At 40.2% G+C, this 24,383-nt stretch overlaps 1 protein-coding gene across 6 annotated transcripts in view; it reads right to left on the bottom strand.

Moving 5' to 3' along the window:
• Positions 1 to 23,873, bottom strand: part of exoc6 (exocyst complex component 6) — a 69,491-nt gene extending 45,618 nt beyond the window's left edge. For 3 of the 6 annotated variants that reach the window (XM_086270547.1, XM_086270546.1, XM_086270544.1), the window contains exons 1-2: positions 23,716 to 23,873; positions 2,735 to 2,906 (exon numbers count right to left, since the gene is read on the bottom strand). In XM_086270547.1, coding sequence (XP_086126673.1) covers positions 2,735 to 2,906; positions 23,716 to 23,858 — 315 coding nt within the window. In that variant the 5' untranslated portion in view covers positions 23,859 to 23,873. Of the gene's footprint in view, positions 1 to 2,734; positions 2,907 to 22,928; positions 23,075 to 23,715 lie in introns of those variants that run through there. The other 3 variants (XM_086270545.1, XM_086270543.1, XM_086270548.1) reach the window with 2 other exon arrangements.
• Between the last annotated feature and the right edge of the window lie 510 nt (positions 23,874 to 24,383).

Below are 24,383 nucleotides of genomic sequence, written 5' to 3'. Positions count from 1 at the left end.
TAGTTGGATGGGTCCCTTCTGAAGATCCTTGGGTGATCACGACTGTCCAGTCTTCAATTAGCCATCCTTGGTGTGTCTAATCTTTTAGTAGCTAGTTCATTTGTGCGACACTCATGGAGAGCAGTTAGCTTCTTTAGCCAATTTCCTGACATGACTCATATCAGGAATTGATGCTGTCCAACTCTTCATACTTGAGACTTTCTTAGATGTCTGACAGTGCGATGGTAACTGAGGCCTGTTCAGGGAGGTTACTGGAGTTTGCTCTTAGCTCCACCAACCATATGTGTGTTGCATCCTTGTCCCATATAATCCTCCAGTATTGCTCTGACTCCAGCTTTGGTAGGGCTGTTCTCATATTGTTCCCCTGCCAATGAGATACTGCGAGTCTTTGCTTGGCAGTTTCCAAGGCCTCAGGTATGTCCAACTTACTGTACTTCTTAGGAGGGAATCTGAGAGTGTAGAGATGCTATCTCCTCCCTGACCTGATGTCCTGGCTCCCCTTTGCCGTAGCATTTGTGCCGTCCTTCCTAAATCTCTAGTTGTGTTAGCAGTTGCTTCTTAAGGATGTTGAAACACTGAGCTACTAGCTGTTTTGCGGTTAGTCCAGATTTTGGGTTTCGATGTATCCATAGGTCCCACATCCTCTTTATGCAACTCCATCTTCAGGGATTACTTCCATAGTAGCATCCCAACAACGCCCTGTATAATTTTGTGTTGTATTATTTAGTAATATATGAATAATTAATTGAAACACACACCAACACACAAATATAAATATGTATGCTTTGTTGTCTTGTTGTATGGTAAAGACTGCCCAAGATGTTGATTTGGTGTGGATAAGTGAAATTCTGATATTTTAGTCTGTTACTTTGTATTAATTAGCAGATATGTGTCTGTGCTTTGCACCCATACAGTTTGGGAATGCAGCTCACTAACCTTAGCTGATAACGGAGCACAGCACCACCTCTAAATATGCTCACTAGCTCCAAAACTAACATGATACCATGACATGACTAATGTGGCCAAAAGTCTAATGTTGAGTCTTAAATGCAGAGTCCACAAAAAGTAGGTGACCTCACTACATGTTAGAAGTGGGAATCACCATACATCCCACGATACGATATTATTGCAATTTTTAAAATATTTTGCGATATTCAGATTCTGTACATAAAGGTAAACTTTATCAATATTCATTTTATCTAATATCAAAGTCTCACACTCAGTCTTTCTCTCATTTCAGTTTTATTGTTGACAAACTGAACGGTTTGTATTACAGTCTAGTCCAGCTTAACTGAATGCAACCATCTGGTACAATTATAGCTATTCTGAACTATGCAATTTATGAAAACTATGGAGCCCCTTCAGCAACTGAAGAATTTGAAAGTAAATTAAAACAAAATATAATTTTACATTAAATAAAAAAGTTTTAAACGTAATTAAAATAAAACATGTCTTAAATTAAAATAAGTAAACTGTCATGTTTATTGCTGCCAAAAAACAGTTAAACACATTTGGACAGTGTCAGGATTCTTGCTCAGAAAAAGGATCAACGTGCTCTGAAGTCAGAGCACCAAAACCTTTTTTGTAACAAAATATCGATTTCTGCTGTCGCTGTATCGATACATTATTAGCAAACAAAATATCACGATACTACATAGTATCGATTTTTTCCTCCACCCCTACTACATGTAGCAATCTACAGCCATTCCTTATATGCAGTGTGTGATATTTGGCAGCAAAGAAACAGGTGAAAAATAGAGACATTGACAGTTACAGCCAACAAGGAGGATGGCTTTTGGAACAGAGCTTGGGTCTCCTGGGCCAGAAACACCTGGTAAACCTAAGAGTGAGACGAAAGTTTAGAGGTAAGCCGTCCCAAAGACGGACTTCAACTTACCTGCCTGGGACTGCAGCCTCAGTGAGCTCAGCATGTTATTTGCAGTGTGCTGCAGCTCCCAGCTTTTACACATAAAGCAATACAGGGACTACTGTTCCCAGCTGCAGTCCAAGATAGTGCCTTTCAAGTCTGACTATCAGTGGGATGAGCCTGCAGGTAGCAAAAACATAAAAGGGCTAGGCCAGAGCTGGCTGTTTATCAAAACCGAAACTTTAAAATTGAAAAACTTGATTAGACCAGAGCTCTCCAACCTTTTTGCGCCACGGACCAGTTTATGTCCGACAATATTTCCACAGGCCGGCCTTTAAGGTGTCGCAGATAAATACAACAAAATAAAACCAGGACTGGTACCAAAAAAAAAAAAGATTTATTCATAACACACAGGAAAAGACCCAGAGAAACCGAGTTAACGATAAAAACGATAAAAATAATCATAGAACCGATAAAAACCCTGAAAACCATAAATTTCACACCAGAGCCTCAACTTTCGCATGTGACAATAAATAACTCCGAACCAAACCATCACGTTGGTCAGAATTTTCTAAATGAAATCCAAGAAAGAACTGGGAACGTTAGCCTGGATCTGAAGTCACAGACTGTGCTGAGGCATTTGTGATCACAGCTTCACTGAATCCAGTAGGAAGGTTTATGATTCAGATCATTGAGCACTGTCAGATTACCAATAATCCCAAAAAAACCTGCTGTAATTTTCTCTTCTTCACAATGCAGGAGTTCACACACCCACTGTTAAATTAAAAAGCCAATGTATAATAAAAGCGAACTCTCTTACTATCACCTCTAGGTGTCGCTAGTTATGTTTAATGTAATCTCTCTTACCATCAGTTTTTCTGCATCAGCACGGACTTTGAGGAGCTCTGTGATGGCATCCACAAACCCTTGGTGGTGAAAATTGCACATCTTTTCAATCTCACGGTCATGATTCCTGATCCTGGCATCAAGCTTTTCCATGAAGCGCTTGTGGGCATTGGGTTGGTCATCATAAATAGACCTGAAAGAGGAGTAGATGGGTAACAGTTTAACAAACAGCAGAAGAAAGAGGATAAAACATGAACAGAAAAATGAAAAAACAAACAACCCTTTCTTATGTGTGTGCCAGTTTAGCTCAGTGGGTGAGCAGGCGACCACATGGCTGAAACGCAGCGGTGCGAGTCTGATCAGTGGCCCTGTGCTGCATGTGCTCAAACCCCGGTCTCTCTCCACTAACCAATAAATGCAAACTTTTCACGGTTTTAATTGAAAAATTGTACTCGTTCACTGACAAAACTCACATAAAATGATAAGACCTGCACAGCCTTCTCAGGTCAACAGAGCCGCTCATCTTTCAGCTTCTGTCTTTTTGTTCAAACGTGAGCTGAAATTACAAACAATGTTGGATTTTTACACACTGGTCATCTTGACCATATCTACATAAATAGGTGCACTGATTTGCTGCTATTCCATTTTTATTTATATCCTTAGAAGTATATATTTGTATATTATTGGAATTTAAATTCCCATCTTATCAGTCAGATGTACCAAGAGACACCTAAAGCAGAGTGTTAGTACTGTATCAAAGCTGATACAGATTAGATTCCTTCATCCTTCATGAAACATTAGGAGCCTCCCTGTAAATGCTGGCTCTGGACAAGGGCTGTGCGATATGTCCAGAATCTCATATCCCGATATAAGACATCTATCGTCCGATAACGATATAAATCACAAAAATGTAACATTTTCTGTAAAGTCTGTGAATCTCGGGCAGCTCGACTTGTGTGAAGTGTTTCCAGCTGGGCGTCGTGTAGCTGGAGTCGAGTGTTTTAACCGACGCATGAAACGATACAGTTTTAGACATAAGTTGTAACGGCGCCGTTTTCTTTGTATTTTTTACACGGCGTGCTGCGGGGAGAAGCCTGTTCTAACGTTTGAGTCTAAGGGTTATTTTTTAGCACCTGGCTTCTCTTATTTACTTCTCATCGGTAGACTAAAACACAGTGGGACCAAAAACAACAGAGTGGGAGCTCAAGGTAACAATCCAAAGAAAGCACAAAGAGCTGGAGTAACAATACTGCAACAGGTGTAGAACTTTCCATTTCAGAACATACAGAATATTTCATATTTGTTTTAACGGGCAGTCAGCTTTCCTTTAATGAAATAAACGTTTCCTGATTGCTTCTTGCACTGATCAGTTTTTGTTACTGTACATGGTGAATGTAAACATGTCATACATACTTTTCTATGACATGTTTTGACAAATAAACTGAATTATTTCAGCCTTTGTATGAAAATCTAGCATGAGCACAACTGCATCATTTGTAAAAATAATTACGAGGAAGAGATCAGGAACATAACAAGGCAACTACAAAGTATTGTATGTTTCTGATCTTTCCTGAACCAGGAGTGATAATAGCCATGCAGAATGCTTCTACAAACACTTGTGAGAGAAATGTGGGGCACTCTCCGGAGCTCAGTGAAGTCGACAGGATGCCACATGTGCAACAAGTACAGCTGTGAAATTTCCTCACTAAATATTCCACAGTCAACTGTTAGAGGTATTATAATGAAGTGGAAGCAAATAGAAATGACAGCAACTCAGCCACAAAGTGGAAGGCCACGTGAAATCACAAAGGGAGGTGCATAGTGCAGAGAGGTCGATCGCTACAGACCTCTAAACTTCACTTGGTGGAGAGTTTCATGGCCGAGCAGCTACATCCCAGCCTACAATACTGGCATAACCTTCCATTTAATGGAATTACTACGCCATCTAGTGACACTGAAGAGGAATAGCATGAGTATTGTTGTGAACCTACCAGTGACTCACTCAAGTCACAACAACAGTCACCTCAAGGTGCTTTATATTGTAAGGTAGACCGTACAATAATACATACAGAGAAAAACCCAACAATCATATGACCCCCTATGAGCAGCACTTTGGTGACAGTGGGAAGGAAAAACTCCCTTTTAACAGGAAGAAACCTCCAGCAGAACCAGGCTCAGGGAGGGGCGGGGCCATCTGCTGTGACCATTTGGGGTGAGAGAAGGAAGACAGGATAAAGACATGCTGTGGAAGAGACAGAGATTAAATGCAGAGAGGTGTATACACACATACTGAGTGGAAATCCGAATTACTCCATGAATTGCGAATCACCAAGACCTCAAATAATAATTGTTCTGCAAAACTACTGTCAACCTGCAGCAACATGAACTGCCATTGTTTAGAAAACCAAACACCTGTGTATAAAGGCTCCCACAGTTTACACTGCACGCCAAGACAAACACCAGTCCATGAAGTGCTGAGAAAGAATCTGTGTAGATAACAAACTGCAGTGAGGCAAAGATGAGAAGAGTCTCATGGAAGCCTTAAATAATGTGACAGGAAGTTACTCCAGCTCATTCTGCCAAAAACATTTTCTCACAGTTGTAGGGTTTATTATCTTTGACACATACAGTTCTTAGCTTTTAGATTTTTCCATATTTCCAATAAAAACAAGGAATACTTTGAACCTGTTTTTAATTGAATTTCCCTGGTAAATACTTCTATGCACATATGTATACTGAATCCACATTTTTGCACAGATTTGGCCTTGTAAAGATAAGATTAGTTAAGATAACCTTTATTAGTCCCAGGCTAATAGGCTGCCGACCTTTGCCAGCGCACGTGGTACTAAGCTTTTGATCAGCTGTAAAACAGCCTGTTTCAGTGTAAGCACTGTTTTCAGTAAACTGCATGCTCAAAAAGTGTTTTGTCTCACTCCCATTTCTTCTTGTTGCATGTTGAAGCTCAATCAAAAAGATCAAAATGTGATTTTTGACATTTCTTAAGTGATCTTAAACTTTTGATTGGGACTGTATGAAAGGAAAGGTGCGTAAAGCATTGTGAGGGCTCAGGTATAAAAGAACCAGTCCAGTCCAACAAGGCTATCTGACAGGACATTATATTAGTACATGTTGTGGTAAAAATTAAATAATGATCCTTAAACCCTACTGCTCAAAGTACTGCTTGCACAAAAACACCTTGATATAATGCAATATTATTTTGAAGCCACCTCACCCGGGTCTACGTTGCCTTGAGAAGTAACTGTAACAGTATTTAAACATCTGTCAAAAACTTCCCATCAGCAAATCAATCAAATATCTCTGATGGATAAAAAACAGCATTTAGCCTTTCATCCGTGACTTGTCTCCGCTGGGCTTATTTGTAAGTGTGATAAACATGTATTTAAATTAAGCTTGAAATTTATGGCATTGCAACATCGGCCATGAAGCAAAGCTGCAGCTGTGCCAAAAAAAGCAACGCAACAACGAAAATTATCTTCAGCAAAAGCAAACTGCAGTCAGATACTGATCTGGACACAGACATCCATCATTTTAAATGAAACTTTCATCCAAGGATTTGAATTTGATAATTGCAGCAACTGTCACAGATTCACATTTAGGTGCTTTTCTTATGAAGACCTGAGCTGTTTATCTGCTTTCCACAGAGCCAGGATAACAACAGTCTGATGGCTTTTTGCTATATTAAGTGCTACAGTTTCTTAAAAAACCATTTAGAAATTTTAATCAACAACTTTCAGTCTAATTTAATCCAAGGGATCGTGTAGGGTTTGTATCCAGCTGTCTCACTATAATGAGACTCATGCAAGTAACAGTTTGCTTCATTTTATTTATTTATTTCATTTATGTGGAGGAATACACACGAATTATTTTGCCAGTGACACAGGAGTGGGAACTTTGTGCCTTTGAGATATGCTGCTCCCCACAATACAGTATATCACCATCTGCCATGGAACAATGGAGAAAGATCAGCCAACTGACATGTGACAGTTTACGGCTGCCGCGATTACATCGACTATCAAAATCGCCTAAACCAGTTTAATAGTCGACCCGTTGTCTGAAGCTTTGCAAAATCCTGAACAACACAGGAATAAGTAGTAGCACTTAAGTGTATAATAACAGACTGAAACAGAAGATTCAAGTCAATTTAATTTACACAGCGCCACATCACAACAGCAGTCACCTCAAGGTGCTTTATATTGATAGACCCTACAATAATACATACAGAGAAAACCCAACAATCATATGGACCCCATATGAGCAAGGTGACAGTGCGAAGGAAAAACTCCCTCTTAACAGGAAGAAGATGGCCCACCATATCCCAGAATTCATAGCACGGCACAGCCAATTCCAGTTTCCAACAATGGTGGCAGCTACTTAGTTTTAATATTACTCTTTCTGGGTCACAAAATAAACTTTTAATATATTTTCAGGCGAGAATGTAGCTGTGCAAACTTCAAATATCTGCTCGGTTTATCAAGACATCACACATTTGCAAAATATGTTACCCACCAGCTCAATAGGTGACCGTCCTGTTATATGTTAGATAGCAAGGAGCAGACGGCGGAGTTCATCAAACTCCACCGAGACGATCTCCAAATTTCATTAAAACTTTAATAAACTATCATCTTGTCTTTATTTTTAGTTGGCACACACCTGAAACACTTCCAGCTGTAAGCTAATGATAGTTATATAAGAGCAGATGCTGCTGGTGCAATAAGCTGTACGTTTTACATCCGATGGATCTGATTAGTCGACTAATCGCAAAAATAATCGGTGACTAGTCAACTATGAAAATAATCGTCTGTGGCAGCCCTGATGGACAACCATCACAATTTTGCTCGGAGGAATCTCAAACGTTTCTACAGTCTGCTCATCTGATGTTAGTGCTACGCTGTTCTTCATTAGTACGATGAGATTAACACATCCTGTTTGTTCTTTGGTTTTTAAATGAGACTTTATCCTGGACAAACTCATGGGCTGTTTTTGTATTTGGCCAGTAACCATTTTCTTTTTTGTGATCAACATTTTATTGATTTAAAATGGGGTTGGGGGGGGGGGGGGGTACAGACATATACAGCACAACTGTAAACTGCAGTAGCAAAGCAAACATTAGCAAACAAGGCATAGGGACACCAGTAACCATTTTCCAGTGTGGTGGATAAGTTCTAGGGGTGGGGGAAAAATCGATACTATGTAGTATCGTGATATTTTGCTTGCTAATAATGTATCGATACAGCGACAGCAGAAATCGATATTTTGTTACAAAAAAGGTTTTCGTGCTCTGACTTCAGAGCATGTTGATCCTTTTTCTGAGCAAGAATCCTGACACTGTCCAAATGTGTTTAACTTGTTTTTTTGGCAGCAATAAACATGACAGTTTACTTATTTTAATTTAAAACTTTTTTATTTAACGTAAAATTATATTTTGTTTTAATTTACTTTCAAATTCTTCAGTTGCTGAATGGGCTGCATAGTTTTCATAAATTGCATAGTTCAGAATAGCTGTAATTGTACCAGATGTACCTGATGCATTCAGTTAAGTTGGACTAGACTGTAATACAAACCGTTCAGTTTGTCAACAATAAAACTGAAATGAGAGAAAGACTGAGTGTGAGACTTTGATATTAGATAAAATGAATATTGATAAAGTTTAACTTTATGTTCAGAATCTGAATATTGCAATATATTTTTAAAAAATCGCAATAATATCGTATCGTGCGTTAAGTATTGTGATAATATCGTATCGCGAGTTGTATGGTGATTCAGAATCAGAATCAGAATCAGAATCAGAAAGGGGTTTATTGCCAAATGTTGAGCAGGTTTACAACATTAGGAAATTGCTGCGGTGCTTCAGTGCAAACATAGTGTCATAAATAGCACTTAAATAGACATGAAAAAATAAAAGTAGGGATAAGAATTAAAAGTGCTACGTAGAAAGATATGTGCATGAGATATACATGAGATATATACATGAGAATAAGAATTAAGAGTGCTACGTAGAAAGATATATACATGAGTGCAGGTGGTGATCAGTGCCAAACATGGAATGATGCAGTGACACAGCGTAGGGTCATGTGTTAGTGGCGGGTACAGTCATATGGTTATTGTTCATGTGTCCAACAGCAGAGGGGAAGAAACTGTTCTTATGGCGAGAGGTTCTGGTGCGAATGGACCGGAGCCTCCTGCCTGAGGGGAGCAGGTCAAACAGACTGTGTCCAGGGTGAGAAGGGTCAGCTGAGATCCGAGCTGCACGCCGCAATGTCCTGGAGGTGTACAGGTCCTGCAGAGATGGGAGTCTGCAGCCAATCACCTTCTCAGCAGAGCGCACAACACGCTGCAGTCTCTGTTTGTCCCTGATAGTGGCTCCAGCGTACCACACGGTGATGGAGGAGGTGAGGATGGACTCGATGATTGCAGTGTAGAACTGCATCATCGTCCGTGTTGGCAGGTTGAATTTCTTCAGCTGCCTCAGGAAGTACATCCTCTGCTGGGCTTTCTTGATGACGGAGGTGATGGTGGGCTCCCACTTCAGGTCCTGGGTGATGGTGGTACCCAGGAAGCGGAATGAGTCCACAGAGGTGATGGGGGTGTCAGTCAGGATGATGGGGGGGAGTGGGGCTGTGTGCTTCCTGAAGTCCACAATAATCTCCACTGTCTTCTGGGCATTCAGCACCAGGTTGTTGTGGCTGCACCAGGACACCAGACGTTCAACCTCCCTCCTGTAGGCAGACTCGTCCCCGTCCGAGATGAGTCCAATAACGGTGGTGTCATCTGTAAACTTGATTAGCTTGACAGACTGGTGGGTGGAGGTGCAGCAGTTGGTGTACAGGGAGAAGAACAGAGGAGAAAGAACACAGCCCTGAGGGGAGCCGGTGCTGATGGTCCGGGAGTCCGAGACATTCTTTCCCAGCCTCACGTGCTGCTTCCTGTCCGTCAGGAAGTCAGTGATCCACCGGCAGATGGGATCAGGCACATTCATCTGGGAAAGCTTGCCTCGGAGATGGTCTGGAAGGATGGTGTTGAAGGCAGAGCTGAAGTCCACAAACAGGATCCTGGCGTAGGTTCCTGGGGAGTCCAGATGCTGCAGGATGAAGTGTAGGGCCATGTTGATGGCGTCATCTACAGACCTGTTGGCTCTATATGCAAACTGCAGGGGGTCCAGGAGGGGGGCCGTGAGGGTCCTGAGATGGGAGAGAACTAGGCGCTCAAAAGACTTCATGACCACAGATGTCAGAGCCACGGGTCTGTAGTCATTTAGTCCAGTGATCCTAGGTTTCTTGGGGACAGGGATTATGGTAGAGGACTTGAAGCAGGCAGGCACATGACATGCCTGCAGTGAGGAGTTGAAGATGCCAGAAAACACTGGGGCCAGCTCGTTTGCACAGTGTCTGAGGGTGGCAGGAGACACACCGTCTGGGCCGGGAGCTTTCCGATCATTCAGACTCTTAAACTGCTTCCTCACATCTGCTTCATGAATATGAAGAGTTGTGGTCGGAGGAGGTGGTGTGAAATCCTCTTTTGTGTGGGGTGAGGAGGGGGGTGTTGTAGGTGAACGGTTTGAAGGTGGTGATGGCTCTATGGAGGGGGGAGAGGTGGGGGAATGAGTGTCCAAAGTGCCTCTATTGTTGGGGCCGTTGGAGGTGTGAAGGCTGCCTGATGGCTCGTCAAAACGGCAGTAAAAGTCGTTAAGGGTGTTGGCCAAGAGCAAGTCATCAGTGGAGTGGGGGGTTTTAGGCTTGTAGTTGGTGATATTCCTAAAACCTTTCCACACAGAGGCCGAGTCATTCTCTGAGATCTGCTGCTGCATCTTCTCAGAGTGCTGATGTTTAGCAATGTCCACTTCTTTAGTGAACCTGTACTTGGCCTCTCTGTAGCAGTCCCTGTCTCCGCTTCTGAACGCCTTTCTCTTTTCCAGCCACAGCTTTTTGAGTTTAGGAGTAAACCAGGGTTTGTCATTGTTATAACTCACCCTGGTGCGTGATGGCACAATGCTGTCCTCACAGAAGTGGATATAGGAGGTGACAGTGTCCGTAAACTCGTCCAAGCTGTTAGAAGCAGCCTTCAATGTGTCCCAGTCTGTAGACTCCAAACACGTGCGAAGCTCCTCCACAGCCTCGTTGCTCCACAGTTTTTTAGTCCTCACGACAGGTTTGGAGAGCTTCAGCCTCTGTCTGTACGCGGGGATTAGGTGGATCATGACGTGGTCAGAAAGTCCGAGTGAAGCGCGGGGCACCGCGCGATAGGCCCCACCTCTAATAAGTTCTGTTCTTCTTTGTCTGAGAAATCAATTCTGCATTTTCTGTCACCCCCAGAGTTCAAAATACTGGTTCATTATTATTTTAAAAAACAGATATTTGGTCTTATAGTTTAAAAAAAATCCTTTACTGCCCAGGCTTTTTCCCAACAATTTAAGGTGAAGGGAGAACAAAGACAAGCAATGCACTCATTTTCAAACTGCTCCTTTCTTTAACTGTCAAAGATTTATGTGCGGGTGCTTTTCTTGTGCAGACTTGAGCAGTTAAGCAAAGTGAGAGAGTATCAGCATCTAAATTATTTTATGTGGAACACAGCAGGCTAGTGCTGATACACAGGCATGGAAATCAACTGAAACACAGGTGCACAGGGCTGCTTTACATACACCCACACACAGAAAAATCCCTTTTAACTGAAAACCTAATAGGTCAGAGAATCATTTTTTTATGTATTAAAAGAAAACTATTGAGAATATGCACTGTTGATAAACTGTCTGCTGTTTAATTTAAAAAGTCACATGAATGTAAAAATTTAGATATTTTTAAATAGAGTCACTCTCTAAACAGATTTATTAGTTTAGTCATGCAATATGGCTTATGTTTATTGTTTTATTTTTACTGCACAGTCTTCAATAAAATATATGGTTTGATGTCATTATTGTTACTAATATTCTTTAGGGCTGCAGCTGTTGGTAATTTAATTAAACGATTAAACTATAGGTTATTTCGTTAATTAATCAAGTAATTGGATAAGAAAAATGTTGGTCTTATTAATGAGAAATAATAGATATTGAAAAGAGAAAGAGTCTTTCAAAATGCTCATTGGTTTCCATTTTAGAAACTGCAATCTTTGGAGTTTCATTTTTAGTTTCAGGTTTCATTTGTCAAAAACAAAAACACCAAACCTTTTCTATTACGGGGCAAATTAAATGTTATTCTTAAAGAAAACTTTTTCTTATAAAACGCATAAAACATAAATCTGTACTCTGAGTTTTTGTACACGTTTCAGTCACACAGTCCAGCGGCTCACAGTTTGGTAACCTATGTGCATTTTTATTGGCTTGTGATTTTTCACTGTGTGAAACGATAGAGCAGCTACAAAGTTTGCTTTTCTTCACATCAGACTTTTTTGATCAGGTGCTTTGATGGAGGATTCCTGCTCACATTTTCCCAGTAAATGTTTTAATGGGGATCAAAGGAACAGCGCTGCTGCTTTAGATGCTAGAAGCCTTATTCAAACAAAGCTCACCTTCTCAGTAACGGCTCCGCCCCTTTTATCTTTGCATTGCGTAAAGAGACGCTTGCAAAAAAAATTTATACTTCACACAATTTCATTGAGACAGTATTTATATTATTTCACTTTCAATCTGAAAAATGTTATGAAAACATTGACATAAATATGGTCTGGTGCACACCATGCTTCCCTTTAGACTCACCTCTCTTCCTTCCATGTAAAATAGGACGGCTGCTGTCAGCCTTTAGCAAGCTCGATAATCTAAGCTGTCTTTAATATCTCTATATTTACACGATGTCTGTGAAGGTCATCGTAGTCTAAGGAGCTTGGAAAGAAGAGCGTCTGGGCGATGTTCTTTCTTTCAATTTTGCCATTTCTCCTCAACAGCTGTCCATAGTGGACCTCATCACAGCCACAGAAACAGCCATACGGACTGATAAAATATCACAAACAGAAGCAGAGCAAATCAGGATGAAAGTTTCAGCCACCCTCTCCAGTCCCTCCGTCTAACCTCACAGTACAAGAAAAAGAAGGCCGTCGCTTCCTGAGCAAAGACCACAACATCACACGCGCACACACACAACAGGTTACCACACAAAGATTACTACACTCCTCAGTGACTCCTACGAAGCCTTAAAGCGAGACCCCACAAGCAGCTACAAAAAGAAAGTTATCACTTAGACCTTGAAAAGGACAAAATCATTGACCATCCGACATATTTCAAAACACTCTTGTACTTCTCACTGTCCCTTCTGATTTTCTTTTCCTGCATCGTTCTTTCTCCCTTTCCTGTCCCTCAGTCATGTCTGTCCCGTCTGTAACAACTGAAAATAAAATAAATAATAACAACAAAGGTCGATCAAATGGACCAATACAGCAAAGCTGTGATGATCCATTTGGCAAAGTAAATCCATCGGGTCTCCTTGTTGGTCTTCAGACAACAATTCTGACGGCTAAAGAACCAAATGGGACAGGCAAAAAAAACCAAAACTCTTGTACACATTTAAGGCTTTTCATCATCTCTCCCCTCCATATCTCTCTGATGTGGTTCAGATCACCACCCCATCCCGGTGTCTCTCCCCGTCTTGCCACCATGGGGAGCAGGGCTTTCAGCTGCTCCTCCACTCTGGAATTCCCTTCCTCCTGATTTAAGAAATATCGCTTCCTTGTCTCTCTTTAAGTCCCAACTCAGAACTCACTTGTTCAAAACAGCTTATCACACATAAACTCTCCACTCTGCCATTTTTAAATGTGTTTTATGTCTTATGCTTTTATGATTGTGTAAACTGCTGGCTTCATGTTGCTTTTATTGTTCTGCTGAGTGCAGTGTCCTTGAGTGTTCAGAAAGGAGCTTTCAAATAAAATGTATTATTATTATTATTATTATATCATTGTCTATACCCAGGGGATGCCATACGCTGTATTTACAGACTTCCTGAGATCCATAAAGAAGGTGTCCCACTCAGACCCATTGTCAGCAGCATAAACTCAGCCACCAAACACCTTGCTGGCATCCTAGCCACCCTGGTGGGGAACACCACATCGAATCAAGAACTCCACCGACTTCACCAACTTCACCAGTGTTGAGATCCCTTCCTACTCACATTCCCCCCACTGTCCCTCTGGGGGGAAACTCCCACAGGGCTTAAATCTGGGACTCTCCACCATTTGACCCTAGAACTGAAGAAGCTTCTTGGATGAGAGTCTTCGAACAACTTCAAGTCCAGACGCTTTTCTTTCCAAGCTCCTTAGATATCTACATGATGTTTATGCTTGAAAAGCAGTAGCAAGTTAACGCGTTAGCTCGTTAGCACCATGCAGCCCTCACACGGGGCGATCCGTGTTAACTCGCTAACGGGGATTTGCCACGTTAATGCGGTTATGGCGTTAACGTCGTATTAACGAGCACTCGTTTTTTTTACATCAGAGTTTGTTGATCAAGTGCTTTGATGAACGACTGCTGCTAGCTTTTTCCCAGTCAAGGCTTTAATGCTGGTTACTGGGACAGTGCTGCTGCTTTGGACACTAGGAAAAAAACCTGTTTTCTATCACTCAACCTGAGCTTATCTTCTCACTAACGGCACCACCTCTTTGCTCTTCGCAGTGTGACTCCAGTTCCACGGGCATCGTGGGCTTAATGTTGTATGTATTCCTGACAACTCATTTCTTAATTGACTAAATGGGGAAAAACTATTTAGATTAACAGACTAGTTTAAAGGTAACAGACACTTAAATTTGGGGCACGTTTCTCCAAAACTGCCTGAACGACTGCATTTCAAACTTTAAAAGTTGCAAAGGTCTGTTTTGAATCACAGATGTGGGTGAAACGTTACAGCTAAATGAAACATGCTTTGAGAATTTTTTATTATCGAATTACTCGATGAATCATTGCAGCCCTACACACACACACACACACACACATATATTTTTTGTTGTTGTTTTTTAAACTTTTACTTTGCGTATGCAAACAATCTTTTATCTGCTATGTTTGTTTTTGTGCTTGTTTTTTGTTTTTCGAGAGCAAATTTTTGTTTTGGCAGAACTCTTGGCATAACGGGTTATATAAACACCCGCACATGATTGTGTCAAATACATGCAGCTTCTTGACAATAACAGAACTGATAAAGGATTTAAATAAGTCAGAATTTCAGGTGAAGGGTGGGCACAGTGAAAGCGAACGCATATCAAAATATTCAAATTTAAACCGTCTTCCCATTTTTATGTGTGGCATTAGATTACAATAACGGTTCATGTGGCAAACACAACACTCATGACTGTCATAATGTAACGAACTGAGAAAATCCTTCACACACTATGAAATGTTAATGTGTTAATGTTAGTGTGACACTGTTTTTTACATCCCTCGAACAGCACGCTTGTTCAAGTCTAAGAAACAACTAAAGATATCATTTAACTCCATAATTTAACACTGTAGATCAAAATAAAAGGAATTTCATTTCCTTTAGCTCTGATCATAACAAACGAATCGAAGGAGTAGACATTTTTTAATAAATATGGCTAAAAATCAGCACAAAGAACACATGACAGGAAACATCAGCACGTCTACTACAGCAAACAGGTATCTGTAGACATGGAGCCTGTAGTGCCACAAGCCTGACTCACCTGCAGAAAATCAGAGTTGTCATAGTTTTGCATTTTCAAACAAGTTTTTATATTTATTTCAGTTTCAGTTCAAGAGTGATTTTTCTTTTTAGTTTTTAAAACTAAACATTTTCATAGTTTCAGTGTTAGTTTGAGTCTTTTTAATTATTAATGTGTGAAGGGCTTATGTCAGAGGCAAGACTTTTACAGATATTAAAATTAAAAACATTTTGTAGACACCCAAAGTATCAAGAAGTATGTCCAATAACCCTTCAACAGTAAAGTTGCACTTTTTGTTTTAGCAAACTAAACAATAAAACCAAGCATATTACCTCAATATTTGTATTTTATTTATTTTAGTTTATTCAAGTTTATAACATTTCTCAGTCAGTTTTTTTTTTTCAAAATGTTTGGCTTTCATTACAGTTAACATTTTTTAACTATATTTTTAGTGTAGTTTTAGTTAACTATAACAACCTTAGTGGAAAGCAAGCTTTAGCTGCTTGTCTGGGGTCAACTGGTGGTTAGTAATGCGTAACTCAGTATGAGTTACAATAAACACCAGACAAACTACTTAACGAGGACATGAAACACTACACGTATCGAAGCTAACGCACATCATGGAAAACTGACAGTTTATGAAGCTGGATTTCAGAAATAAATTTGGACTTTTATTGAAGTGATTGTCATAATTGCAGAACAACGTGCATCATTGCTAATGCAGGGCACAAAGCTGCACACCTTTCAGCCACGATTTATTTATTTTTCTGATGTTAATTTTTTTAGTTTTTCTTCTTCTTTGTTGTCAGTTTGGAGTAAAATGTTCAATGTTCATGATGCTCGATTTGAGGCGCCAGCATGATTAACGACTGAAGAATGTGATCAGTGGCTTTAAATGCTGCTGTTTGGAGAGTCTTTGACATTTTTAATGAAACAGTTCTAGTGTTTGAATTCACATCTGAGTGTTTCTTAGTTTTAGACTAGTCGGTTGGTCTAAATTGTTTTTAGGAACATTCCTAATTAGAGCAGGGCGATATGGCCAAAAATATTTATCACGATATATATTTGAAAATTTGCGATAACGATATAACAGACGATATAATTGATGCGAGACAAAATACAACTCCACAACATTACTAGTGCAAAAAGACAACCTTCCATTTATTTTCACTTAAACAAGAAGCTGGTTTTTATGTACATTAAAGCTTTATAAAAATGTAACAGTGCAAATGCAAATTCCTTGCTGAAAGTTTAACCAAAAGGCATTTCCAGTAGAAATGGGCTGACATATCCTGAGCATAACCATGTATAATATCCACTGAAGTTAAAAAGAGGTGCTTTGCAACATTAAACTGCAGTGTGCAGTACGCATTTTTCGGACCATAAGGTGCACGGGATTATAAGGCACATTAAGCGAAACAAAGCAGTCAGATAAGTCAAACTTTATTAAACTCATTCTTCTTGCTTCCTCCACTTCTGTACCATTGATTCATTAATGTTGAATTCTCTGGCAGCTGTTCTATTCCCATGTTGTTGCAGTATATTAATGACTAACCTCGTATTGTGGATGGATTATCTCAGTTGTTCTCCTGACTGAAGTTTGGTCCGTTTACAGCATCCTGCCATGCGATTGCATTTGTCTCTAACCATCAGGAACCTTAACGTTAACTTTTATAAGTGGAAAAGTGTTAGTGTTCGTCCTCCAGCTTCACTGTTTATGTTATGCTAACATAGCTGTGTCGCTAGCGATCACGTAGCACATCATTATATACCAGCTAGCCCAACTTCAGTAACCCTACAAACGTCACTGCTGTTTAGTTTCCTGTCTTCATTTATGTTGGAAGTGATAGCAGAGCTGTGCGTTTGAATTTTTTCAGAAATCTCTCAGTCAGAACATGCAATATCATGCTTAGGTAACTAGCGAAACTAGCGAGCTAACTTCCGCTAGCTTCCTGCTAACTTCTAACTCCGTTAAATGTAATAAATTTTGTTTTCATGGATGCCTGGAAGTTAAACTTCATAGTTACACCTGGTAAAGCAGCAATGCTGATCGTTTTATTAAAGATGAAAGAATTGAGACAGTTTTTAACTCTCAGTGATGCTGCAGTGTTGTTTGACCTGAAGTCAAATATACGGAGTTTAGGACCCAGATTACTCCCAGATTTAAGAGCATCTTAGTTCGACAAATACGACAATAACAACGGCCGCTTGCATGTTCTGCAAAAAAATGTGCTTTGTTGTGTATCTGACGGACAAACACCAAACCAGTTCCACATCACTGAAGTTGCACCATTTTTACAAACCAATTCTGGTTCATCTGTTTCACTCAACAATTGGCCATGTGCATGAAAACAAAGGCACTGCGCATGCGCGTTTTACTCCCATTCTATCGCGATATTTCATTTTCCTATCGTTGCCTAACATTATACCGGTATTACCGTGAACGGTATAATATGGCCCAGCCCTATTCCTAATACACTCTCACACATATACACACGACCATCTATGATTTGTCTGGAGTTAGGACACATGTAATGAGCTTCATATAACAAATACTTTTTTTAATCTGAGGCAAAGGTTGGTTACATTTTCTCTGAATTTGAATGTCTGGTTCACTCTTGACTTAATATACTAAAGTCCCCTCAGACATGACTTCTGTGGAGCGACAGACTGACCTGCAGTTGGAGTTACTTTGTTAAACAAATCAGCTGCTTCACCTAATCAAATTTAAATCCTCCGCCAGCTCAACTACCAAGGGTGAAGTCAAAGTTCGTATCTGGCACAAGACGGTAAAACCAGGGGCAGAAACATGAGACAAAACAACTACGCTGCCAGTTTATGAGTGTTGGAGTCAATGGAACACACCCTACGGTGTTGCAATGGGAGGACTGTCAGTTACACTGAAATTCTTGCTAAATAGTTTCTGGTCTGGTAATGTGCCAAACATTTATCACACTTATCAACACTTACAGTGAAAGAGAGCCTCTGATGCACGAATCTGATAAGACTACTACAGGAGAAGGACTCGTGCACTCATCTAAATTTGGCCTTTGACAAAAACAGCTCATAATATTACAAAAACAAAACTAATACTGAAGCTAACACAAACTAAACTTAAAAATACATGTAAAGCAATATGAGCAAACCAATTTCATACACTAACCTAAACTAAACTTAAATGAATAAAAATCGAAATTAACTAGATGTTGTAATATACCTCTGTGCTACTCATAGATTCAATTTTGATTCATAGATTCATCTACACAATTTTGTATTTGTGTGTGTGCGCCTGTGTTTGGGGGGCTTTCATTAGAACAATCCTTCAACAAAAGCACTTAATCCTGCTCTACAGGTTAACGCTGGATGGAACCGTTGATAGGCTTCTGCAGCTTTTGGCCGTGGGTCTGCGCAGAATGACAGACATTGCACAGACTCTGCTGTCACAAAATACGCAGTTACTGCAATACTTTTTCATCGCTTTGGATGACAGTTTGCAACAGAAACATCAGCAGTACAAAAGAACCAGCCAAAAGAAAATGGGGTGTCCATTCCTAAACAAGGGGCTTCCTCTGTAGCATCGACACTGTTATGAAAAATCTGATACGGATCAGAAAATTTAACTGTGCAAATTCAAATCAACTTTACAAAAATCACTGATTCCAGATACAAAGGACTCAGCTGCATTTATATTATGAGTGCAACAACAGATATGAAGACAAGCTAAACAGCACACTGATTGATGGACTGGTTCTTTTACAGCACTTTTCTAATTTATCTGCGCACTCAAAGTGCTTTATGCAACTTGCCTAAGATTCACACACGGAGAGCAACTTGGGGTTATTATCTTATATTATCTGCTCAAGGATATTTGACATAGACTGGATGGAACTGCTAACGTTCAGATTAGCAGATGACCTGCTCGACCATCTCAGCTACAGCAGCCCCAACTCATTGAACCAAGACTGGACACTTTGTGACCACCACAGAGAGACATCATAATAGCCAGAGGTTTGAATCATAAGAACTGCGTGACTGTCATCTGGTGTGTGTCACTACGTATGATGCAACATAACTGGTGTTTGGTACTAATATTAGTAGTTATTTGTTAGGGCTGTGCGTTATGACCAAAATCTCATATCCCGATATAAAACATTGATCGTCCCGACAACGATATAAATCACAAACATTTTACATTTTCTGTAAATTCTGTGAATCTCGGGCAGCTCGACTTGCATGAAGTGTTTTCAGCTGGGCGTCGTGTACCTGCAATCGAGTGTTACGTTAATTAAAACAGCCATAATTTTGTTTGTGAGTATCGATTACATGGCACGCTGCGGGAAAAAGCCTGTTCGAAGGTTTATTTTTTAACATCTGACGGCTCTTTTTAGCTTCTCGTCCGTAAACACACTGCATACAACTTCACGTGATTCAGTTTATTTTGAAAAATCTCAACAGGATCTTCAGCTTTATTATGAAAGGTTTATGTGGAAAATAAACAAGCGGACGGCGGAGCCACGCAATGGTTTTACCGACGTTGTTGCTAACGACAACGCATAAGAACAGTCGCTTCTGCGTCCATAGTGTGGTTATTTTAAATATAAGAGGAAGAGAGAAGTTAATTCCACAGTGACCGTCAAATCCTTGAAAAAATGTTGCCGTAAACAGTTTATTTTGTGACACCACAAAACAAACGACAGCGTAAAATGAAACGACAGACGTTTTCTTATCATCAGCCGATATATATCGTTATACTGAACAAACCTATTATTTGGTACTAGTTATTTTGTGTTTTTGTACTGCACTTTGGTCCAGGCTGCTGTTGTAATTAAATGTGCCATATAAATAAGTAAATGATAACTCCCATATTTATTTTCTTTAAGTGTTTATTAGCCTTATATAGTTGTAAGTGTTTTGATATTTTTATATTAAATATATGCTGTGAGCCTTATATTGCTATAGTTTCTATTTCATTGGCATTTGGCATCTTATGTTGGGCCTTTGGTCATTTTGTTATTGAAAAGTGTTTTAGATTTTATACACTCATGTTTTATATTTACATTGCTAGTCACCAAGTGCTTTTGATAATTTAACTGAAATGTAAAAAAGAAACAGTACTTTCCATGTTGTAATTATATAGACTATTCACTGAATTTACAAAAATGCACTATATTATGATATACAGTGGGTAAAATAAGTCTTGAACACGTCACCAATTTTCTAAGTAAATTATTTTGAAATGCTGCTTACTTGAAATTCTCACCAGATGTCACTGTGTATATCGTTATCGGGATAAGAACTGGCTTTTAACAGGATAAGAGATTTTGGTCAGGGACAAAGAAATCAGCCAAAAGATTATGGACCACCATATGCAAGAACAGGGTCCTTGTTTCTTCTAGTATGTTTACTGTGTTATCTACAAGAACGTCAAAAGAAATCTTGCATTATAGAATATTACTGATCAACAGAACCTGCAAGATTACACGAGAGGAAAGCAACCACAGCCATTTCTGGATCTAACATTTGTTTTTGGTGCGCACACACATAAGTTCATGCTTTTGAAGTTAACATGTATGTGAGGGAGCAGCTACACTGATCACTACTGAACTCATAAAAATGGATGGCAGGCATTTTTGGACGTTGGCTAGATTTTAATTTCAGGTTTAATTAAAGTATGATTTGCAGAGATGACAGTTTATTCTCTCAACTTTCATCCACCCATTCCATCCTGGAGCCTTTCCCAGCTGTCTTGGGGTGAGAGGCAGGGTACTCCCTGGTCAGACAACCAATCGCACTCACATTCACTCCCACATCCACACCTATGGGCAATTTAGTGTTTCCAGTTAACCTATCTCCACTCAACTTTCTATTACATCAATTGTTTTGGTGGATTAAAGAACGCTGTGTTAATGAGGACATTACTAAGAATGCAGGAGTCAAGCCATTTTACACAAACTAGACTAAACATGTTAGTAAAATTATTAAAAGTCATAAGAACCAAACAAATATGATAACTGTTTTAGCTGTTCCTGTGTGTCTGAAAGTGGGACATTACCTCCCCAGTGTCTATTTTGCATTCTTTGTATTTCACTTGCACAGTATGTATTATGGAGGGCAGCCAGTGCTGCCTTAATGGTTAGCATGTTTGCCCCCCTGCTTCACAAAAATGGTCTTGGATATTTGCAATCTCAAGCAGGACAACAGAATAATTATGGACATGACGCCCAACACTAAAGGAGACGTGCCCTCCCACCTAGGAGCAAATGCACTCCGAAACAAGTGAATCTATGCTAGCACAAAAGAAGAAGACCTTGTGAAGATGCTGAAGGAAACAGGTACAAATGTTTCATTGAAACAAATATGCCAACATAACCTGCATTCCTCAGCAAGGTCAGATTGTCTTTTTTATCTACAAAAAAAGACATAGTGAGGACATGTCTTTGCCTAAGTCCTCTGGTTTATCCTTAACGACTGTTGTACTGACTGGAACTACAAGGACGATGCTTTCAGGCTGGCACAGCTCCAATGGTGATTTATAAGACTGAACATGAGTGCCAAGTGGTAATGTTAATACTGGAGTAACTGACTCGCTGTTACCATCATGAAAAGAGAAGTCAGTCCACCACACAACACCCAGTGTTTATGACTCTGTCCACTGAGCCATATAATAGTCCACACCCAGGAAAGGCCTATGCACTGCACCAGAGCTGCATTTGCACGTGTTATTATCCAGGAAATATTCACTAATATTAGCTATAAGAAAAATCCCGTTTTTAGCCCGACCCTTTCAATTAGTATTCTTATTATTAGTAAGCTCTACAGTAAGCAAAGCAAACCCCTATGATCACTGACAGCACGTCACTGTCATTTTACAACACCCGACCAAGCTGCCAAGAGATGAAGAAAAGACAGCGTCACCCTAGAGATAAGAGATGAAGACACGCGCTGAGAAAGCTAGATAGCATTGTTACCTGGAGGGTATACACTCATCACTCTCCCCAGGTATGAGAAACAACCACGGCCTACAGGAACGTCTACAGGACAGGTGTGACAGGTGGAAGCATTCAGCTAATGTTATTCACTGTGGCCTCGGAAGCTACTTTGGCATCTAATTGCCTAAAATAACCAGCGCGGTGTGTTGGGGAACGTCAGGCTGAGCAAACCGGCATCCTGTGTCACTACTGTCGCCCACATAACACAACACCACAGGGTCAGTGTTCTTATCCGCTCGTGGCATTCGTTTTATTTTAGCCAACAACTATCCAAAATCGTTACCTGTTAGCCGTTAGCTAACTCAAGCTGCACAACGACGTAAGGATGTGAAGTCCCACAGCCACACCCACAAATGATGTTGACATTTTTGACAGGTCACTAGTCATCCATCCTTACACATAACCTAAAAGATTACCTCACAGTCACTGCTGCTAACACGACAGCTAGCCCCATTCCTCATTTCAACACTATCTTGACTGTTGGCTAAAATAGCCAGCGCTAGCCTGCTACTGGGTAAGGCTAAGCTAGGTCTTAAACAAAAGGTGTGATCATGTAATACACAGTGAAAAACACAGGACCTATGTTGCTAAGGGCGTTTTTAGAAGCTATATATTCTTACCGAAGAGTCGGACCGACACAAGCTGTGTCGGTGCTTTCAATTTCCTGTAAAATCCGCTCGTGCTCCGTTATGCACTCCAGGGTTTCACTGTCCGCCATGATTGTTATGTGCATATTACGGCTATCACTGCAGCTACAGCGGAGCATAGGTCAGTGTGAGGTCCGGCCTGTGGGAGGCGCACTACGGTCGTGTTGACCCCGGTGATTGCGGCTTTGTTTCCGCATAGCCTGTGCCTGGTTCCTCAAACATTGTACCACATGGAAAACCACACGGGTTTTGACTGTTTATGATCTTATCATAAATACTGTATAGCGAGTGGTTTGCATGGTTAGCAGTAAAAAACAGGAAAATAATTTGTACTGTCATTCACACGGTACTTGTAATAATAAAGATGCCTGCTATCAAATGAGCTTTAGTGGCTTCTATTTGATTCATCTCAGTTCTGCTGTAGATACATTTTAAATAACAACATGCAGAGGAGGCTATTTACATCTTTATGGTTTGTTTGTTTTTTTTTGTTAAATCAAGATACAATTCTGGTAAAGCCTGACAAGTGATACACACTGACGCTAATAATACTAAGCTTTTTTCACATTAAATGTCTGTAATTGAACTCACAGTTTAATCAAAGCAAACACAGTTTGCATGTGTCCGCTAGCTTCTAAGTGCGTTTTTTCCTGGTCTTGGTAATAAGATAAACCAGCGTTTTAAATGTTGTAATTTAGCTAAATCAGTCCACCTTCAGTTGTGTTCAGCAGATAAATCTTGGGTGTGTTTTGGAGTTTACCTTAAGGTGGTTCCAAGAGGTAAGTCCACAGATTCCAACTCTGCAAAAATATTCCCAAAAGCCTTCTTTTCTTCTTCTTTGCTTTCTGCTTGGCTTTGACGAGGCGGCTCAGGTAAAGCAGCATAGATCCTGTCACTGGCCATTCTCTCTTAGTGAAGTATGTCTTGAGTATGAAGACTAAAAATCTGTACGTGTAAGAGAGGATTTTTTTTTTTTTGTGTGTGTGTGTGTGTGTGTGTGTGTGTGTGTGTGTGTGTGTGTGTGTGTGTGTGTGTGTGTGTGTGTGTGTGTGTGTGTGTGTGTCGTGCAGGACACCTGCTGTGGTCAGCAGAAAAAAGGGTGCAACAGGAAAAAGAGACCTTGTGATTCACTGAACTTTGAAGCCAACAAAACTAATTTCAGCAGTTCTGTGTTAGTAGCTGTGGCTTTATTCACCTCTGAAAAGTAAAACCACAGCCATCAAGCTGCAGTTGATGTTGCAGATACAGGGCCTGATTTCTTAGTGATTTGTCACACATGAATACTGATCAAAGTGTAATATTATAAAGAGGAAATACAAAAATACAAAATGCAGTTTGATGATGATTTTATCTATTATGGAAAAGAATCTGTCCAAACCTCCCTGGCCTGATGTGACAACGTCATTTTGCCTAAACCTAACACAGAAC

Source organism: Aulonocara sp. 'chitande type north' Nkhata Bay, linkage group LG18 (assembly GCF_057382095.1).
Source record: "Aulonocara sp. 'chitande type north' Nkhata Bay isolate Kocher_YH1m ecotype deep benthic linkage group LG18, A_spYH_male_GT1.1, whole genome shotgun sequence".
Classification (NCBI taxonomy): Eukaryota; Metazoa; Chordata; class Actinopteri; order Cichliformes; family Cichlidae; genus Aulonocara; species Aulonocara sp. 'chitande type north' Nkhata Bay.
This window is presented reverse-complemented; position numbering and strand designations above follow the sequence as displayed.